General features: G+C 55.2%; 1 protein-coding gene across 1 annotated transcript in view; it reads right to left on the bottom strand.

Annotated features, from left to right (window-relative positions):
- Window positions 1-19,892, bottom strand: part of EPHB1 (EPH receptor B1) — a 53,552-nt gene that overhangs the window by 751 nt on the left and 32,909 nt on the right. Inside the window, 9 exon segments of the mRNA XM_035900051.1 lie at window positions 326-519; window positions 1,120-1,291; window positions 3,541-3,728; window positions 4,082-4,329; window positions 5,399-5,521; window positions 9,220-9,284; window positions 9,502-9,610; window positions 12,071-12,233; window positions 13,493-13,617. Coding sequence (XP_035755944.1) covers window positions 326-519; window positions 1,120-1,291; window positions 3,541-3,728; window positions 4,082-4,329; window positions 5,399-5,521; window positions 9,220-9,284; window positions 9,502-9,610; window positions 12,071-12,233; window positions 13,493-13,617 — 1,387 coding nt within the window.

The raw sequence follows: 19,892 nt of genomic DNA, 5'->3' as shown, positions 1-19,892 counted from the left end.
CGCCCCACCAAGAAGCGCTTCGAAACCCTGCACACTGTAATCCAGCTGTGGGAGCTGGAGGAACGGAGGCGCCAGCAGGGGAGACACCGCGCCCATACAGTCACACACCATAAAGAATCAATAGCAAATAACAATTGCTGTTGCTCGACTGAATGCTACATGTTCTTTGTCTGACTGTCAGGCAGAGCAAAGACAGAAAAAACCCCCACGCCTAGTGAACGATTTATGAATTCCCGTCCTTCCCCCCCAGCCGCTCGGGAAGCCTTTCTCCTCCGCGGCTTGGGATGTTGACACGAGAGCACCCCCCACGCACTGGGAGACTCACACAGCGGTGATGGTAGCCACAGTTTTGAGGCTCGCCGGGTTGCGGATCATTTTGTCAAGGGTGTTGACTATCTCAGTGAAGCGCGGGCGGGTGTTGCGGTCCTTCTGCCAGCAGTCCAGCATCAGCTGGTGCAGGGCGGCGGGACAGTCCATGGGCGGCGGGAGCCGGTAATCCTGCTCGATCGCGTTGATGACCTGCAGGGAGCAGCGCGTGAGGACGAGGGGCTCGGCGGTCTCGCGTAGGGAAAACCGCAGCCGTCGCGGGGGGCAAGCCACCCCTTGCCGCTCCTCTCCCTGAGCCGAGCTGCCTGTGCGGGCAGAGGCGTTGCAGGCAGCGCTGCCGCAGGCCAGGGAGACAGCTGCCAGCCCATTTGATCATCAGCAAAGGGAGCAGGAGGAGGCGCTCCCGGCTCCATTGGAGCCGGGGCTCTCAGAGGTTAATCTCTGCTCTGATGCTCCGCGCACCGCAGTTCCTCTCGGCAGAGAGCTGCCACTCATTATCTCGGCGGATCGCATCGGAGTACAGGAGTCCAACTACCAAAGCTCCTTCCCCGCTCATAAACCCTCTGAACATTTTCAAAGGCCCTGCGGCTTCCTGAAGTCCAATTACCAGCCCGCTGGCTTTTCCTCCCCATTTCCCTCCTTGCATCCTCTCGCTTACCAGCCTGTTTCATCTCCAAAACCGAGCACTGCTGAGGCTCCGGGAAGGAGCAGGCATTCAGGCAGGGCTTTCTTTTGGGGATGAGCCCCACACACACACCTCCCAGAGCTGCGTGGATGACCCCCAGTGCTTACGTCTTGGTTGGACATGTCCCAGTAGGGCCTCTCCCCGAACGACATCACCTCCCACATGACGATGCCATAGCTCCAGACGTCGCTGGCCGAGGTGAACTTGCGGTAGGCGATGGCCTCCGGCGCTGTCCACCTGACAGGGATCTTCCCCCCCTACGGAAAAAAGGGAGAGAAGCTGAGAAATGGCACTCTTGGCAGAAGAGCCTGGACACTGCCAGCCAGGGTTGGAGCCATCCCACACACCCCGGGGCTGCCGGTCCCCGGGGACCCCCCTGAGGAGTTGGCAGGCAGTACCCGATGGGAGGACGTGGCAGGAGCCAAAACCACCTCCCTGAATTTCTCTCGTACCTGCACAAAAGGGTTGAGCTAAACTAAACAATTATCCAAGGGTTTACCCCACTCAGGCGTCACCCCCGAGTGACACCTCCCTGCTCTGGCTGCTCAGCAGGACCCGGCACACTGGTGGCCTGTTCCCAGGTCCCTTCCTGGGGATCCATCAGATGGCAAGAGCTATGCAGTACGGCGCTAGCCCTCAGATAAGGAGCCGCAGGTATCCCTGTCCCTCGGTTTTCAATGGTAACAAGGTCTAACCTAAGAGAATCTTCTGCGGCATCATCTGGTCTCCCACAGCTGCTGGAAGGTCCTTCCAGCCCCACTTTGGGAGCGGAAGGCAAAAAGCAAAACACTTTTTAGCCCCAAAGGAGACTTGGAAAGCACCGGAATAGGAGTGCACCTTTGGCAGAGAGCCCCTCATTTCTCCTAAAAGCTCAAAATTAGGCTCGGCATCTCAAGCAGGTCCCAGCTCCTGGCAGGGCAGGAAGGGCTGGAGGCCATGCCGAGGGGGCAGGGATGCTGTGGAGGGGCAGCACGTACAGAGGGATTCTTCCCTGGGCAAGCGCCACAAAAAAAACCAGCCAAAAAAGCCAAGAGGTGAAGGAAACCCACAGACACCCACGGGATTTACTCTGGGCAGAACTGCATCGTAAATCGTTTGGCACAATTGTTTTCCGTAGCCTTTCTGACAAAGCATCAGCTGCTCTTGAAAGATGAATGGCAAAAAATTGGATTTGAATAACTACAAATGGAGAAATTAACTGCTAGGTTGTTTTTCCTGCCTTTTCCCCAGAGCTAACAACCTGCTGTGGGAGGCAGAGTGATGTAATCGCGGGCACAGCATCACTTCCCAGCTGCCGGGGAGATCTATTATGGCCTAAATTAAATAAAAACACAGATGAGATAACCTCTTTTTGTCTCTAAAGGTGGGGACAGGCTACTTCATGCCTCATCCCAGCAGACACCGCCGGGGTCTTTGAACAAAAAATAAATGATGGGTGTCTGCTCAAAGGCTGTGGGATGGGTGCAGGCAGGGAGCGAGGCAGGTCCGGGGAGAGGGAAGCATCCCACAAGCAGGGGAGGAAGAGCAAGGGGCTGCAGCCAGGCCAAAACAGGACGGCAGTGGCAAAGGCACCTCTGTGGGTTTCCCATTTTGGAGGCTGGAGCCAGCCCTGGGGCCCGGGCGCAGCTCGGCAGCCCAAGACACTGCTTCTGCAGGAGTGGGTGCAGCCTTGCGCTTCCACCCAACACAGGCTCTTTTAATTAATCGATTAGATGAGGTCAACAGGTTGCTTGTCCCCTTCTCTTCCATTCATCCTCAGCACCGTAAGGGTCTTGTGAACCCACTGGCAGGAGGATGGCCATGATGGGGAGTTGGGGCTTCCTCTGGGCCGGCGGGGAGCAAGGGGGGAGCAGGGCTGCCATTACCTACAAATGAGTTAATTAAGGACAGAAGGGTGGCTGGGGAACAGCAGAGCTCCCATTAGGCTTGTGTCTCTTTAATTATCACCTGGGACAAGTTTCCAGCAGAGAAAGGCAGACCAGACCTGGAGCACTGGGGGAAGGGGAGTTAAAATGCCGTTGCTGTGCTGCTGGGAGATGCTGTGATCTCCCTGCCTCCCCTTCCTGGTCTCTCCAGGGACTCCTCCATGCACCTTCCCTCCACTTATCTGGAAACTGCCGAGGGCAGAAAGGTGCTTGGGGGAGGAGGGAGGCAGAAAAGAAAAAAGGGAGGGAGAGAAAGGATGGAAAAGAGGATGATGGTTGGGAACCACAGCCAAGGTCTCTGGGCCATGAGCCTATGTGGTGGGAACCCTCCAGAGATGCTCCCACCCACAGTAAGAAGCTCTGGGGCATCTGTCCAGCGCCCTTCTCCCAGGTTGAGCTGGCAGTGAGTGCAGGGCAGGATGATGAGCAAGACCAAATCATAGAATCATTTAGGTTGGAAAAGCCCTTTAAGATCATCAAGCCCAACCGTTCCCCTAACCCTGCCATCCCACCACTAAACCCTGTTCCTAAGGACCTTGTCTGCCCAGCTTTTAAATCTTGCAAGAGGCACGTACCAAGGAGCTGGTGTAGGTGGGGTCAGACGTATCATCCTGCAGGTAGCGCGAGAGGCCAAAGTCCGACACTTTGCACACCAGGTTGCTGTTGACCAGGATGTTCCTGGCAGCCAGATCTCGGTGCACGTAATTCATCTCCGCAAGGTACTTCATCCCAGCAGCAATTCCTCTGAGCATCCCCACCAGCTGGATCACTGTGAACTGCCCGTCATTTTGCTGCAACAGGAAAGAGCAGGCACTGGGGTGAGGGTGCAGACCCCACCGCAGGACCAGAGCCGCTCACCCCCAGCCTTGGGAGGACACTGCACCTTCCAAGTGGACTGCCCAGATGCCTTGCCCTGCCTGATGACAGCAGAAGTATGCCAGCACCAAAACACACATGTTTCGGGGGTGTACAGCTCACTGCAACCACCTCCCGAACTAAGGAAACAGGGATTTACAGGACAGGATGCCAAAACCTTGTTCCCAAATCAAAGACTCATTTGGTTGGGTAAGACCTTTAAGATCATCGAGTCCATCAGCACCACCATAGAATCCCAACAGCCCACACAGCCCCCCCCTCGCCTTACCCGCAGGAACGAGTCCAGGGCCCCGTTCTCCATGAACTCTGTGATGATCATGACCGGTCGGCTTTTGGTCACCACCCCTTCCAGCCGAATGATGTTGGGATGGTCGAACTGCCCCATGATGCTGGCCTCGCTCAGGAAATCCCGGCGCTGCTTCTCGGAGTAGCCAGCCTTGAGCGTTTTGATGGCCACATAGATCTCCCGTTTGCCAGGTAACTTCAGGCGTCCTTTATACACTTCTCCAAACTCCCCTGCAAGTGCAAGAGCATCCGCTACCACCTCCTCCTCCACATAAAACACTGCAAAGAGTAACGGTACCTTGAGCTGCTTGGTCTCCAAACCGACCGGCTGAGAAACGTCAGCCAGTTAACACTTCAGTGATGCTCTCCTCTATAAATCTACTTGCTGGCCCTCTTTAAAAGGGGCAATGGCTGCTGCTGAGGACGTGTTTGGGCTTGCAACCTTCTCCAAGGTGACAGTGTCCAGCACCAACAGAAGCAGAGGCTGGGGCTGCTCTCGCAAACCCCTGCAAGAAGGATTTGCAGAGCAAGAGTGTCAACACGTAAGGACTACCTCAAATATAAGGAGTCGGTATTGATAATCTCAGTTGCCTTTTTGTACATCTCTTATCGTGGAATGGAAAATAATTGGGCTGTTTTCATTGCTGCCCTCTGATTTAAAATACAGAGAAAGCGTCCTCTCCTTTACAGCGGGAAAGCTTTTCCTTTGCCAAGGGAAAATTTGCCTGTGGAGGGATTACATTTAAGCCAGGTTTGCAGCCGCTTTGCCTTGATGAGCAGCAAAGGGCAGTCAATACATCGCTGAACTTGATCCCAACCAAACTAGCTCATTGCTTCTTTGCAGCCTCCCCTCCCCAGCTTCTCACTTTCTCTTCTACGAGTACGACACAGTTATTTAAAAATGGCAATAAAAGTGGCACAGCTGACATACAGATATGTGCACACATGTATATATACGTATGCATGGGAATACAGCACAGACCAGAGCGAGGTCTGGCTTTTTCCTGTTTTCTCATGGAAAAGCCAAGTAAGAAATCCCAAGAGGCCCCGCAGTCACCCAGCAAATACTTTCATGGAGCCTTTCCCCCCTCAGAGGAACTTTGAGAGCAGAAACCAACCTCGTGTCCGCCCTAATCCATCACAAACCCAGGAAAGCCTGATGTCTCGAGGCTTCCTTGAGGGTTTCCTGGTGAAGGACAACGTGAGCACCACCAGAAAACTGCTCCAGGTGGGTGTCTGACCATGCAGGAGCAGCAGAGAGGGCAGGGAGGGGCGGGCAGCAGGGGATGGCAGGACTCACCTGCTCCAATGACTTCTTCAATCTTCACAAAGGATACATCAATCTCCTTGGCGAACTCTCGGACCGCCTCATTGGGGTCCTCGTAAGTGAAGGGGTCAATGTAGATCTTCATCCCTGGAGACCCTTAGTGCAGGAAACATGGGAGCAACAGCAAAAGGGAGAAAAACCAAGAGCAGTTGTGCCATGGCCAAGAACTGGAGACTTCCCGTGTCTTCACACCCTCCATATGCCTGTTAAGCAATCACTGTGCTCACCTGCGCCACCTCCATAGACCCTTATCGTCCTCTTCGGTCCCCTTGCTCCACCTGACCCTCCCCTGCATCCCTTCCTCTTCCTCTCTGCCCTCTGCTCCTCCACCATTACCCTTCCTCTTCCTCCTCCCCGGCGACGGGGAGTAGTTACAGACCTGAACTACAATTAGCTGGCTTTACGGCGAGGGCTTTATGAGGCTCTGTGCGTTAGCAAAGAAATATTTATTTACCCAAAAAGGCCTCTGATAGCTTTGTGGCGGCTACTAAATTGACAGAGTGCAGCAATTATAATCAACAACCTGCATGGAGCCATAAAATACGGCTTGGCTGGCCTCCGTGACAAGTCCCTTGCACAGGGGCAATGTGCGGCAGCAGGATGCGGCCACAAGGAGATGCAGCAAGCGGGCTCTTGTCCTTTTCAAATGGGAAAAACCAAAACAGGCCCCCAAATTCCCCAAATGGGGTCTGCAGACATCGTGTCTGGATGCCCTGGGGCTTGCAGAGCTGCCGGGGGCATGGCCATGGGGCAGAGTGCAGCCACCACCGTCCCCAGGGCTCAGCAGGGCACCAGCGTTATAAGGGGTACAGGGGACCCAGAGAGGCTGTGGTGCCTGTTTGGGGGTTCAGCCTCCTATGCCTATTTCTCACCCAAAAAGGGGACCAGGGATGGTGTAGCAGCCCCCTCAAGGTCATCTCTGGAGGAGACATCGCTGCCCAGTCCTCCTCCCCAAGGCACCTCGGCGTTATGGTGATTAACAGCGTTTGATTACACCGTTAAGGACCTTGCCAAGGGCCACGATCCTGTTGCCGCTAGCGCTTCCAGAGCCGACACGCAGATGACTGCATGGACCACAGCGTCACCTCCACACCAGGAATCTAAATCAGCTCCTGGCTGCTTTGCAAGTTTGCCAGCAAGTAATTCAGGAGGATGCATGAAAGCCTCGCAGCAGGGCACTGCTGGTGCAAAACAGCCAACAAGGGAGAACCGCTTGCGGGGGCCCCAGGACTCGGTAGGGACGAGGCAGGAGCATCCTCATCCTCAAAAGGGGCGTTTGGGGCAAAAGCGTTGCGCCTCAGAGGCAGGCGGGGAAGGCTGCAATGAAGCCATCTGTGCATCTCCCAGTTCATAAATCCCTTTACGGCTCTGCCTCATACACTTTAACTGCCCCATAAATTTTTTTACAAGAGCAGCTGATGCTCCAGCCAGGATTACAAAGGGATTTACAGGATCGTAACCGAGACTGACTCACTGATCAAAATATTGAAGAAATAAAGGAGACAATAATGCTGAAGTTTCCAGCCCACTGTCAACACAGCCTGGTTTCAAACACCCTCTGATGAACCCGTGGGCTCAGTAAACCCTAGGTTCAGCTTCCCCCCCCATTCCCATCCCATTCAAACCAGTGGGATTAGGGCACCTAAACCCACTACTCCTCTCTGCAAACCTCAGCCACTGGCCCATCCTCACCATGCTAGCAAAAGCCAGGCAAAATGCTGGGTGCTGGAGCGCAACATCGAAGGCAACCAGCGCTGAGCCTGCCTGCAAAGAGAGCTTTGCGCTCTTAAAATAGCCCCGATCCTCCCAGAAACTGCACTGGGCCATTTGTCACTACCGCAGACGCTGGCAAATTTTTCAAGACTCTTTGAAAGTTGAAGCGCTCTGCACCGCGACCCTGACTCCAGCGTTAAGATTCCTTCTGACATCATTTTTCCCTTGGGAATAAATATTGTGGGGACAGGCGAAAATCCTTGCCGGCTGAATTGCCGCTGCTCCAACAGAGCGCTTTCCCCCTTTCCCTTATCTCACAGCTCCTGGTGAAGCCACGACAGAGATAAAGCATGCGAAATTACAACCTGAGAGACCCCATCTCACCCCAAAAATCCACCTGGGGAAGTCCTCGCCAGCAGCTGGCGATTCTGGGGGGGCTCCCGGGAGGGATGGCGGAGCCGCGCCGGGGAGGCTGGAATTGCCACGGCACTAAACACACGGGTGATTTGTTCTGGCGGATGCACTCGTTACTCCATTAGTCGCTCGCCACAAATTTCCCACCTGTTTTGCTCGAGCGCCTGCAATAATTGAGCGCCTGGAGGCTCGCTAACCTTGAAAGGGTTTTGCTGCGTGTCCGGAAGCCCCAGCACCCCCGGCTTTCGGGCCACTGATCCTCGCATCATTCAGCTTTAAAAATGAAATGCAAATACCCACTTCATTGCAGTCCTACCTGGTTTGAACACCCTGGGGTTTGGGGCACTTGCATGGGGAATGTTTCAAAAAAGGGGGGAAAAATGGGAAAAATAAGTCCACCCACAGCTCGACACAGGTTTAGCCATCAGGCACCAAATAAATCTTCCCCCAGTGCCCACAGTGCAGAAACAGAAAGAAAAGAGGGAGGAAAAGCACAGGTCCAGTGTATTTAAGTATCACCCCCAGTGATGTTCGGAAAAGAGTTTATCATTTCCTGGGAGCTTTACGGCCCCTCACAGCCCTGCCTCGTGTTGGAAGGGTTTGGTGTGAAGCTGAGGTCAAAAGGGATCTAGCACGCTGCTGCCATCTCGGCTGGGCTCTCCCAGCTGCCTCCAAACCCCTCCTTTCCCCATCAGCCCTCCGGTGCTCTCTGCCAGGCTGACCACTCCATCTCCATCCCTCTCCTCCACTCACCCATACTGCTCCCCGCTTCTCCGGCCATCCTTCACCCATCCCCACATCCCACTGCCACCCCTTTTCCCCAAAGAGGTGTCCAGGACCCAGCGACAGTTTCTTCCCACAAGGCAGCAAAATACACCTGGGAGGCATCTCTAGGAGAGTGTAAATGGGATTTACAGCCCACAGGGACCAGGCACGGAGCTTGTGGGCACCGGGTGGCAACTCCTCACCCCCTGGAGCTGCTGCTTTGCTGCTTTATTTTCATTTCCAGTGATCACAACAGTCCACTGGCTGCTTTAGCAGGAGCTGGAGGAGCACCTGAGCACATGTTACACACAACAGATGCCTCGAATTTATTCTGGTGCACAGCTCCACCAGTCGCAAAGGTGTCTTAGGAAAAGGCTGGCCAAGCTCAGGCTCTCCTGGTTGTTGGTTAAGGGGATCTGCAGCCCAAAGCCAGTTGAACCTTCCCAGTCCCTGATCACATATCCCTCCTGGAGCAGGGTGCAGGGCAAGCATCAGCCACACAGCCATGCCAGCCACCAGCTCCCACTCCCCAGCCACGCTCCCAAAATCCAGAGTCCCTTTAGCAGTAAGAGCAGCCCAGCACCGATCCTGGCCCGGGCAGAGCCCACAGCAGGAGACCAGGAGTTCATCCCCACTCCGCACACTGCCTCTCTCCTTCCTTTTCTTCTTTGGGAGTCTCCACAGCATCTTCTCCCCATGCCTTGTCCCCCTACATCCTCCCTGCTCCCCCAGACAGGCTGGACACAGAGCTGTGGACATCTCTACTCCCTCCCCAGATGGTCCTCTCCATCTGCCCCACAGGGCTTTCATCCCCCCACCACGCACACTTGAAGGCAGAGGAGTGGGGCGCATGCCGGGCACAGGTTTAGGATCATTTCCCCTGCTTGCTTTTCCCCGCTCACCTCGCCCGGTGCTGTAGTGCTGTAATTTATCACTGTACACCGCCTCCTTGCTGTAGGCGCGCTTCCTGGGAGGAGAGGGGAGAAAACAGCCAGGCTTGAGGGATGAGCAGCCAGCAACAGCCCCAAACCGCTCCCCTGCCAGCAACGCTCGGTGAGCAGTAGCAGCTTGGCACTCTCGCCAGCTAAGGGGGTCCCCCATCCCTCCCATCCTACCCCAAACTTCTCCGAGCTACGTCTTACCACCTCCACCTTCCAGGGAGGCAGCATCCCATGGGGACCCACCTGCTGCAGACGATGGAAATGGCCACCAGTGAGACAATGAAGACCACCCCGGCTGCTGCGGACCCCGCAATCAAGGGCAGCTGCTCTCTCAGCTCTGACTTGTAATCATCTGCAAGAGAAGAGGGATGGGCTGAATCCTGCCGCCTCACACGCCCATGGCAGGGTGGTGAGACAAGGGGGACACCGGCGGGAGCATTGGCTGGGGCAGATGATGAGCCATTACATAGGGAAGGATCATCACATTTGGCTCACACCTACTTTGGGTTAAAAATATGGAAGAGGAGGTCTTGGGAATGAAGTCAAACCAATGTGAATGGACCCCATTTCCCCCAGAGATGAGGTTCACAAGGTGGCTTTGCCCATGCCTCTGGGGTGTCTCTTCCCACAAATTCAAACTTGTTGGCCGTTTTGACCAAATTTAACACAGGGTCTCACAGACATAAAATCCCTACAAGTTGCAGGAAAGGAGGAAGATAAAAGGTCCCATTAATAACCAAACCACTGGGGAAGGCCACACCAGGAGTTCAACCATATTAGACAGCAGAGAGTCCGCCTCCACCACGCAACAGTTAACCTTGAGAGCAAGGCCCAGGAGAACCCGAGCGCCTTCGCTTCAGGTCTGCTTGTGGGTTTTTACATCTTGACGGATGGCATGAGCCAACTCCCTTTTGCAGACCCAGGGCAACCACAGCATCCCTTCCACACCAAGCAGCCCCAAAGCCCCCTGCGTCCTTTGGGAGCAGGCTGGGGTGAAAGCCAAGGTGGCAGAGGGAGGACTGGACATGCCTGGAGGAACCCCAAAAAAGCCACTCGCAACCTCCATGTGTCTTCCCCCATTTTCCCCTTCTCCTGCCCTGCCCCCTTAGAGGTGTGGGTACCCATAGTGGGCAGCATCCCCACTCTGGGTACTTCTGCAGCCCTCCAAAATCACCCTCCTCTCCGACTGTCCCCAAAAGCTAGGTCTGCCAGGCTGGGCCAGCAGCCACACACAAGGGTTAAAGTAAAATTTGCTCCGAAAGAAAGCATTTAGCGCCCTTTTATCTGTAGTTTTCTACTCAACGGTTAATTACTAGCAACTAGATTTATCTCTTGCACGCTGCTTAAATCTCATCTCACAATCAATTATTATTTAATAATCTACACTATCCATTCTTATTAAATTTCAATTAATTGCTTATTTGAGGCAGGATTTTTCTTCTTGCTTCTCTAATCCTAAATATTCGAGGCACTGGGGGAGTTTATTACCATTTCCTTCCCTTTGGTCGCCCTGTGTGGTTTTCCTTGACATGAGTGCAAGCATGAGGCAACCTGGTTTTAGGAAAGAAGAAAAGTTTTAGCAAAGACAGCCAAGGAGGGCTGGGACCCATGGGTGTCACTTAAGTGGAACAGCAACCACACCAGCAGCAGCAGGGAAGGGGCTCTCTGCAAGAATCTCAGCTGCCCCAGGGGTACAAAGACCACAAAAGGGAGCTTTGCTTCACTCACTGACTCCTGGGTTAATCCTGAAACTGGGATTAATGAAAAATCCTGCTGTGAGTTACTAGTCTCTAAAGGGATCTAGTGTTTGTGAGTGCAGGGAAGGGCTGGGGCCAGAACAACAGCAAGACTCTGATGAGGAGGCCAGAAGAAGCCATGAAGGTCATGACCTGGCCCTTTCCCTTCGACACAACACTGCAGGGTGGGGAATCAGCTCTCAGCAGGACATGGAACTGTTGGAGCGGGTCCAGAGGAGGGCTACTAAAATGATCCAAGGGCTGGAGCCCCTCTCCTATGAGGACAGGCTGAGAGTTGGGGATGTTCAGCCTGGAGAAAAGGAGGCTGCGGGCAGAGCTGATTGCAGCCTTTCAGTACCTAAAGGGGGCCTATAGGAAAGGTGAGGACAATCTTTTTATCAGGGCCGGCCGTGACAGGACAAGGGGTGATAGTTTTAAACTGAAACAGGGTAGGTTTAGACTGGATCTGAGGAAGAAATTCTTTACAATGAGGGTGGTGAAACCCTGGCACAGGTTGCCCAGAGAGGTGGTGGAGGCCCCATCCCTGGAAACGTTCCAGGCCAGGTTGGACAGGGCTGTGAGCAGCCTGATCTGGTTAAAGGTATCCCTGCTCCCTGCAGGGGGGTTGGACTGGGCGACCTCTGGGGTCCCTTCCAACCCAAAACATTCTATGATTCTATGATGGGTCTGACCCTTCCAGCTTTGCCCCAATGGCTCAGATGTGGCTTTCAGCACCCTAGGAGACCATGCCCAGAGAGAGTCCTTCCTCCGGGGGTTTACAACCCCCCACTCCTCCCCACCCTGCCGTGCCAGGCTCTGCCACCATGGTCAGAGGCAGGAAAGACAAAACTGCTGCTAAATAAGCAGGGGAGAAAACAGAGTTGAGAGATTTAAAGCAGATTACTCCTCCAGCTGGTGATTAATAAGACATTGTAAATCACCTGGCTTTTGCCACGCTGCCCGCTGGGAAAGAGGTTTGCGGAGACAAGTTTGTTTAATCCAATTAGAGCCTGAAGCTGTCGCTGGAAAGACAACCACCCCCCTTCGCCTCCCTGTCCCCCCCATCCCGGACTCACCATCCGTCAGCGTCTGGAAGCACATTTTCCCGCTGTACTTGCCGTAGCCGGCCACGGTGCGGGCTCGCACCTGCACCACGTACACCATGCCGGGTCGCAGCCCCTCGATTCTGGCCGTGTTGGTCTGGCTGCGGGCCATGGAGGAGTTGTACTCATTGTGGTCCTGGGGGGCACGGCCGAGAGAGATGGTCAGCAGCGGGGACAAGGCACCCTGCAGCCCACCTGTCCCCGCTGATGGCAGGGATGAGGTTTATCTGCAGGGGGATAAAGCAGTGGCCCTGGCTCTGCTCCAGGAGGACAAGCACCGGAGCCTGGGCAAGGTGGCTTGGATCCCCTGGCTGCCCTCGATCCCTGACACGGAGGATCCCGCAGAAGCAAGACCCACACACTCTGCCTGGGCTCTGGGGAGCTGGGGAGGTCCCTGCAGCATGTCCCTCCCCGGCAGCCCCCTGGTCCCACTCTGGCGAAGAGCAGGGAGCAGTGGGGGGGGGGGGGGGAAATAAGAAGAGCATCCAGAGCAAAAAACACCCATGAGCAGCGAGTTCCTCATCTGCAAACCACTGGCCTTCTTGTGCATTTCAGAAACAGCACGCAGTTATGGAAACGCCGTACATACCCTGTATACATACATACTACATGACCCTGCTCAAGCAGGTTCAAGGGCAACCTGCCTCTGCCAAGAGCCCCAAGCCCTTACAGTTCCTGCCCCGCTGGCAGGGCTCCTCATGCTAAACCTTGGCAGAGACATCATGCGCCTCAAATCTCATTTTTTGCAACATTCCCCAGTGATTTGCCATGAAGGGGCCGCCGGTGAAATCATCTAATTATTCACATTTAGAGGAATTCATTAAAGCCGGCAAGACGCAGGAGGGATGAAACAGCTTGGGCTCAGCACGGTTCACCGCCAAGGGTCGAGAGCGTGTCCCCCACAAGGAAGGACAGCTGCCGGCGGGGGGCAGTGACCTGGGACAGGGACAACCCCGATAACCTTCACCAGTCCCCATCATCCCCCCTCCTTTCCTGTCCCCACGCCCCCTCACCCTGGCCAATACCAGAGCCAAGGCAGCAACGGCCACTGATCTGCTGGAGAAAACGCTCCCCATGGGTAGGAATTAGCATCTGCGGCCACAACTTTGCTTCCCTTCCTCTGGTTGCATATCACTCCTGGTTTCCGGAGCCAGCGTGTGCGTTCAGGCACCCATGCCACCACCCGGACCCTTCCCAGCAAAGAGCCTGATTTGGAGCTGGTCGCTGTTCCTCCTCTCCCAGCAAGCTCAGGACCTCAGCAGCCCCCCAGCAAGTGCGGTACCAAGCTTCGCATGCCCTCAGCCCACCCTCGGTGGCCAGGTTTCCACCCAAGCTTACCGCTGCCGGCCTGGAGCCCACGGTGCTGCTCACATCGGGCGTGCAGATGCGGCTCACCTTCTCGTAGTAGCGGATCTCGTAGTCCAGGATGATGCCGTTGGGCTGCTCAGGCTGAGGCCAGGAGAGCGTGATGCTCCTCATTGTGGCACTCACCTGGTGCATGATGGGGACGGTGGAGGGGGCTGCCAAGGAAGCGGGGAGGGAGGGAAAGTTAACGGAGAGGGGTAGGACGGGCCATCCTGGGGAGGGGGAATAATCTCCTGGGCATGTGGAGTATCCCGACTCTCCCATGCCTGCAGTTGTTCGCCCCATGGGACAAGCTCACACAATTAGCAGTGGGAAGAGCGACATCTTGGCAGCTTACGTGGAGCCAGAGCAATGAGCTGGCGAGGGAATTCTGGTATTTAAACCAATTATTCTTTTTAATTAGGGGCTTAGAAATCCTCAGTGTTCCTTCTCCCTGGGATTGCTTGCTCCAAGGATGTCTCCCACAGAGGGGCAAAGACAGAAAAGCTCTCCCTGGCGGGTACAAGGCTCGATGACGGTCCCCAGCTCTGCTTGCCATCTTTTGCCCTGAAAAGCCTCTCTGGGGAACCCAGCACTGCAGGAGCTGGTGCCACACTGCGACCCCACATGCTGTCAGTAATAGGACGTAGGAGCAAGAATCTGCCCACCCTGAGGACGATGACGGGAAACCAAGAGAGGGACACCCCAGCCCAGCAAGGGGACCCCAAGGTGCTGGAGCCTGTAGCACGGCTTCAGCTCAGCCCTGGCCTGGAGAAGCCACTGGGTCCGCTCTTAGGGGTTCTGTGGGGATGCTCATCCTCAGTGCCCAAACATGCTTTTCCCAGGAGTTTTCTTTCCAAAGCCCAAACACTTGCAGAACAGTTTCAAACCACCCTTCAGCTCCTCACCCGCCCCAGAGCCAAGGGTGCTTGAAAGGCAGCACCTCCATCCCTGCAGCCCCTGAGACCTCCCCGGCAGCAAACCACAGGGGTCCTGGGCATCTTGTTGCAGCATCCCCAGAGAAAGCAAGATGCTCAGCACTGGCTGAGCACACAGTCGGCCTCGGGTGCAAGCCTAGCATGGTTTGTCCGACCCCCTTCCCTCCCTGCCGTGCGTTTCTAATCAGTCTTGTTGGCCATGCCACACCCCACGTTGCTCTGCAGAGCCACCCATAGTGTTTCAGTTCACACGCCAGACCGGAGCTAAGTGAGAACGTTTCCTAAAACAGCTTCCAGGCACATTGTCCTCGCTGCCACTGCTCACTGCCCCTCTCTCCACATCCACTGAAGCAACCCTGGGCCTGCTCTGCAGCTGCTGGGAGCCAAGCATCCCTGGAGCTGACTGCCCCCAGAGCCGAGCATCCCTGGAGCTAAGCATCCCCAGAGCTGAGCACCACCAGAGATGAGCATCCTGGGGTGAGCATCCCTGGGGCTGACTGTCCCTGGAGCCGAGCACCACCAGAACTGAGCATCCCCAGGGCTGACTGCTTCTGGAGCTGAGCATCCCTGGAGCTAAACATCCCCAGGGCTGAACATCCCAGAGCCCAGCACCCCCAGAGTCCAGCACCCCCAGAGCCCAGCAGGCTAAAGTCAGCCAATACGACCCTGATCCTGCACTTAACCCTACCAAAAGCCTCCAAGAAAGGTACCCAAGTCTCTCCGCACCCAAAGAGGCGCTGGCATGACCTCACTCACATGCCTCCTCCCCATGGATCCGGGACAGAGCTGAGCTCGGCATGACTGGCCTGGGGCATGGGACTGTGCCATGGAGGGAATCTGGGGGTGGCAGGAGCCCCACTCTGCACAGCCACACTGGGAGATGTCAATAGTCTGGCACTGCCTTTGTTTACTCAGCGTATTTAATCCCTTATTTTTTTATTAATCTTTCCACATCCGCTCCGAGAAGATGCTCATGGGCTGAAATTAAACACTTAGCTTGATTGCCGGTTTGTTAATTGCTGCGTTCCCCGCCCTGTTAGTGCGGAGAGCGGCGTGAAGGCAGACGGGTCTGGGGGCCTCTCCTGCAGTGGGAGATGCTCTGACCAGCCCGGATCCAGCCCCACACGGGGAAAGCGGGTGGAAGAACCCGCTGCAAAGCCAAAGGGATTTTAGAGGGACAGCACCAATCCTGCCCTTGACGCACCTGATGGATTTCCATCAGGCTACCCCCGCAGCCTGTCCTGTGGCAGTGGACTCCCACGTTAAATATTCAGCCTTTGCAAGACAAACAGGGAGTGCTGGGGGACAGACAGATGGACACGGGTGCGCTGGCTGTTCCCAGCTCCCAGGCAGCCAAAAAGTGGGAGACAAGCAAAGAAACACCCCAAAAATCCCACCCCAGGAGAGAAGGCAAGGAGACCAGAGGCGGGTTTGATTGCACGCGGTTCAGGAGACAGCGACGCCAGCCAGGCACAAGCATGCATTTGTATTTCTCGGCGCCGGAGACTAAAATATTTACGCCAGGTTTCTGCCTCGTGCTGTCCCAAGGGAGCAGGTTGGCAAAGGCTGCTCTGCGTTACACGTGTGGCACAAAGTAGAAATTACCATCCCCTTTCTCTGCCCAAAGCAGACGGGTTTCCATCCTCTTGGCTCCCCATGCTCCTCATTGCAGCTTGGGACTGGTCCCCCCTTGCCATCTGCACACTCCCCCGTCTGAATCCCAGTTTGGCCCAGAGCTGCTTGCTCAGCTTCTGACACCCAACATGGAAGAAGGAGGGAAAGGGGCAGGGGAGCCTGGAAAAGGGGACAAGAGGAAAATGATGGGACAGGGATGTGCCAGAGGAGATGGAGCCTGAACTCAGCCCTGGGATGCAGCCACTTCCGTGCTGCGATGCAGCCAGGCTGTGTTTCAAGACTGGATTCACCCCATCTCCCTCGCCCCACCTGGCAAAAGGGAGGAAATAGTGATGCCTGGCAGTCTAGAGGGGGATAAAAAGCAGATACCGGTCCTCACCCACTTCCCTCCCACAACCCAGTTCTTGCTTTGCCTGGGGTGTGGGTACCCCTGCCACCTCCCTCATCCCTCTCCCTCCCTCTTTTCCTGGCTTTTCTCCCCGCTTGCAGCCTTCCCCCAGCCCACCGAGGGCTGGGTGCAGGTTTACCACAGCCATCACGCACCACTCCCACCCCAGCAGCTTTTTCCTTCAGACTCAAGAGCTTGCAACTTGCAGCGTACAGCTTAAAACCCCAAGCACCATGCTGTCCCAGGACTCACCAGCTTGGTTGGTGGTGATGTTGACGGAGACATGCTGCGGTGGGAAGGGGCTCTTGTTGGAAACCCCATTGACAGCCTGGATCTCGAAGGTGTAGGGCGTGTGCGCCCACAGGTTGCTGATGAAGACCCGGGTCTCCGTCAGCCCCAGCTGCCGGGGGACAAAGTCTACATTGTCATCGCAGCGGGAGCAGGCGCGTCGGTCCGACCGGCACTTCTTGCAGACGATGTTGTAGGTGACGTCGTCCCGACCCCCCGTCTCTCGTGGTGGGTGCCACTCCAGGATGATGGATGTCTCATTGACGATGGAGATGACGTTGCGGGGGCCGGATGGGACACCTGCAGGGAAGGAGAGCACTGGAGTCAAGCCCTTGCCCTTGCTCAGCCCTACTGGGGCTCAGCGGGAGCCCTGGAGGGCTCCAGCACAGAGCAGAACACCCCAACAGCTCCTTCTGCCAGTCTATCCATCACCTACTGGCTCAGGAGGGATTTAGTCTCCACGGCTTTGCCCAATGCAGGGTCAAGCTCTCCCCATCAGCAACACCGACCACCCGCATTGCCGGCCACAGAGAGAGGTTTCACAGCTGGGGATGGGGACTCCCACGCCACAAACCTGCTCAGTGTCAAAAAAAATCCCCCATGCACAGCACGTGCAAAACCATCCACAAAAATGAACCCACTTTAGTGATCGGGAGATGCTGAGATAGCTTCAGTGCTCACGTGGAGAAGCACCTCAGATTATCACAGCAAGAGAAGCGCCGCTCAGCCACCAGCGCGGAGAAATGGAGCAGCAGCGGGCAAAAAGAGAGCCAAAAATGGAAAGCGGTTATTAGTGGTTCGATATCTCAGGTTGGAAGCCCAGGTATTTAACGGCACAGAAAGCGGCTCTCCTCCATACCCGGCACCACTCACTGTTTTGTGAGCAGCTCGGATATTGGCCAAGAGATCAAAATTGCATTGATCAAACCCGCCGGGAGCCATCACAAATGCTTCAGAGGACGGGAATTGAACACGGCTCCGATTGCACGCACTGCCGGAACAGGGCTGGGGTCGATAGGGAGCGATTCCGGAGGAATCCATGCGGGAGAGCATTGTCAAGGCACAAGCATACACCTGCCTAGAACTGGGGAAGGATTTGGGGTTAGCCAGGATGGCTCCCCAGCCAAAACCACAAAATCCGTCTGCTGGGTTGTATTAAATAAGGAAAGTGATTAATTACTCGTGCTGGCAGGGCTCGGCACTGCGCTTCTAAGGAAGAAAAAGGCCACAATGAGGAGGGGGGATGATAAAGATGATAGAGGACTTGACCCGCAAGGAAAGGTTAAGAGGTGGAAGCATGCTCCATCCTGGGGAACACCATCCTTGGGGAGCCCTCCACGTGCGCATGCTGCGGAGCATTGCTAGGGGCCACAGACAGATTAGCCCCGTTACCGAAAGCTTTTGGTTAAAATGCCTGGAAAAATGACAGCCTTTTAAAATAAATAAATAAATAAAATATGGGGGGAAATAAAATTCCATTCCCTTTAATTCTTTTCCCCTTTAGTAGAGTCGGGGAGAGTCGCCAGTGCAGCATCCTTGCTGCAAAGGGCTTTCATGGACTCGAGGCACCACAGACGTCACGGGGCTCCCCCAAAATCCCATTAGCAGGTAGCGGAGATGTCAAGGAGAGTTATGGGAGGGGTAGAAGGGGACATGTCAGGGGCAGGAGTTGGGGGAAAGACATCAGTTCCCTGGCAGGGAACCAGTTTGGGGGACTTGCAAAGGCTGGGGAGAAAGATCAATAAATAGCAAAACACCCCCAAAAAGCTGCAACTGTCTCAGGAACCTTAATGCGATCCCCCACTTTGTACCTTAAGCATGCAATATCTTTTCAAGCTTTCTTTTTTTTTCAAGGAAAAGGGAGAAAACCATCTTTTTTCCCCAGCCCAGAGGCCAACCCCTGTCTCCTCAAATTCCCCCCCACTGTCTTTAACTGCAGCCCCTTCCCTCCCTGGCCAGGGGTACGGGGCAGGAACCATGCTCGCAGGCATCGCCCTGGGGAAGGGCTCCGGTCCAGGGCAGCACCTGCAGCTCCATGCTGTTATTTGCTCCTCTTGACACAGAGGAACTTTGTGGGCGAACAGCTGGCATCTCAAACTGGAGCATTGTAAAATTAAGCACTGACAAAAAGAAATAAAAATCAGCAAATAGACTTTTTTATACTGTATTCCTATAGCGCAGTGATACTGTAAATCAGCTACGTAACAAGACATAATAAAGATATATAGATTTATCTGCAGTTGTGCTGCCTGCCGACTGCCTTCGCTCTGACAGCTCAAGTGTTCCAGCAAAACATGCGAATCCTTTCCTTGTTTGCAACATGTGTCCTGGGCACTCCCCAGCAGCAAGGGCCCAGAGCATCCATGTGCTGCAGCTCCCCAATGGGCTGATTCAAGGGCCTGGAGGCTATTTTGGGGAAGGGGTTGAGGCTGAGGCTCATGTTCCCAGCGGGCTGAAGAGCACAGCGGCTCTTTCGTCTCTCCTGGGCTCTCTTCTCCCCCAAAAACATGCTTGAGGTCACTGCTGCCATCCCAGGCAGTTCGGGCAGACAGCCAAGGAGCGATGCATCGCAGGCAATGCCACGCTGAATATCAATGCTTAATGCACCCTTTCCCCCTATAAAAAAATACTCCATCTGCAAGACTATGAACAAGACAGCAACAGCAGGCAACTTTAAATTCTCATTTATCCTGGGGATGATCTCCCTGCCATCACCGCCACTGCTGGGGTGAAGCATAAATTCAAAGGGCCGCCAAAGAGGTTGGGTCGTGGGGCTGTCCCATCGCGCGTCATTTAGTGTGTGCCACGGCGGTGTCCCAGGAAAGCAGAGCAAAAGGCGATGAGACATCACCCGCTTATGCCGGCATGGTGGCGAAGGGATTCATGGCAGCGAAGGGATTTGTGGTGGCGTGAGGAGTGTTTCTATGGCACGTGGAGCGGTGCCGTACCGTGCGGAGAGGGATGGATGTTCAATACAGGTACCCCCAGCCCTCCACAAAGCTTTGACCCTAGCTGGCTGCCAGACACTCACCCAGCTGCTCCCTTGTTCCCCCCGCCCAGCAGGATGGGGGGAGAAAATAAGATGGAAAAGGTTGAGATTTTACCCCTGTTGCTTCCCCAGCAGCAGAGGGGAACGAGACCCTGCAGTGCCCCCCTTGCCAGCCCCGATCTGTTACTCACTGGTGCAGGCGGGTGGCCGCAG

Source organism: Egretta garzetta, unplaced genomic scaffold (assembly GCF_000687185.1).
Source record: "Egretta garzetta isolate BGI_Z169 unplaced genomic scaffold, ASM68718v1 scaffold448, whole genome shotgun sequence".
Classification (NCBI taxonomy): domain Eukaryota; kingdom Metazoa; phylum Chordata; class Aves; order Pelecaniformes; family Ardeidae; genus Egretta; species Egretta garzetta.
The sequence above is the reverse complement of the archived record's forward strand: the minus strand, read 5'-3'. Positions and strand labels throughout refer to the sequence as shown.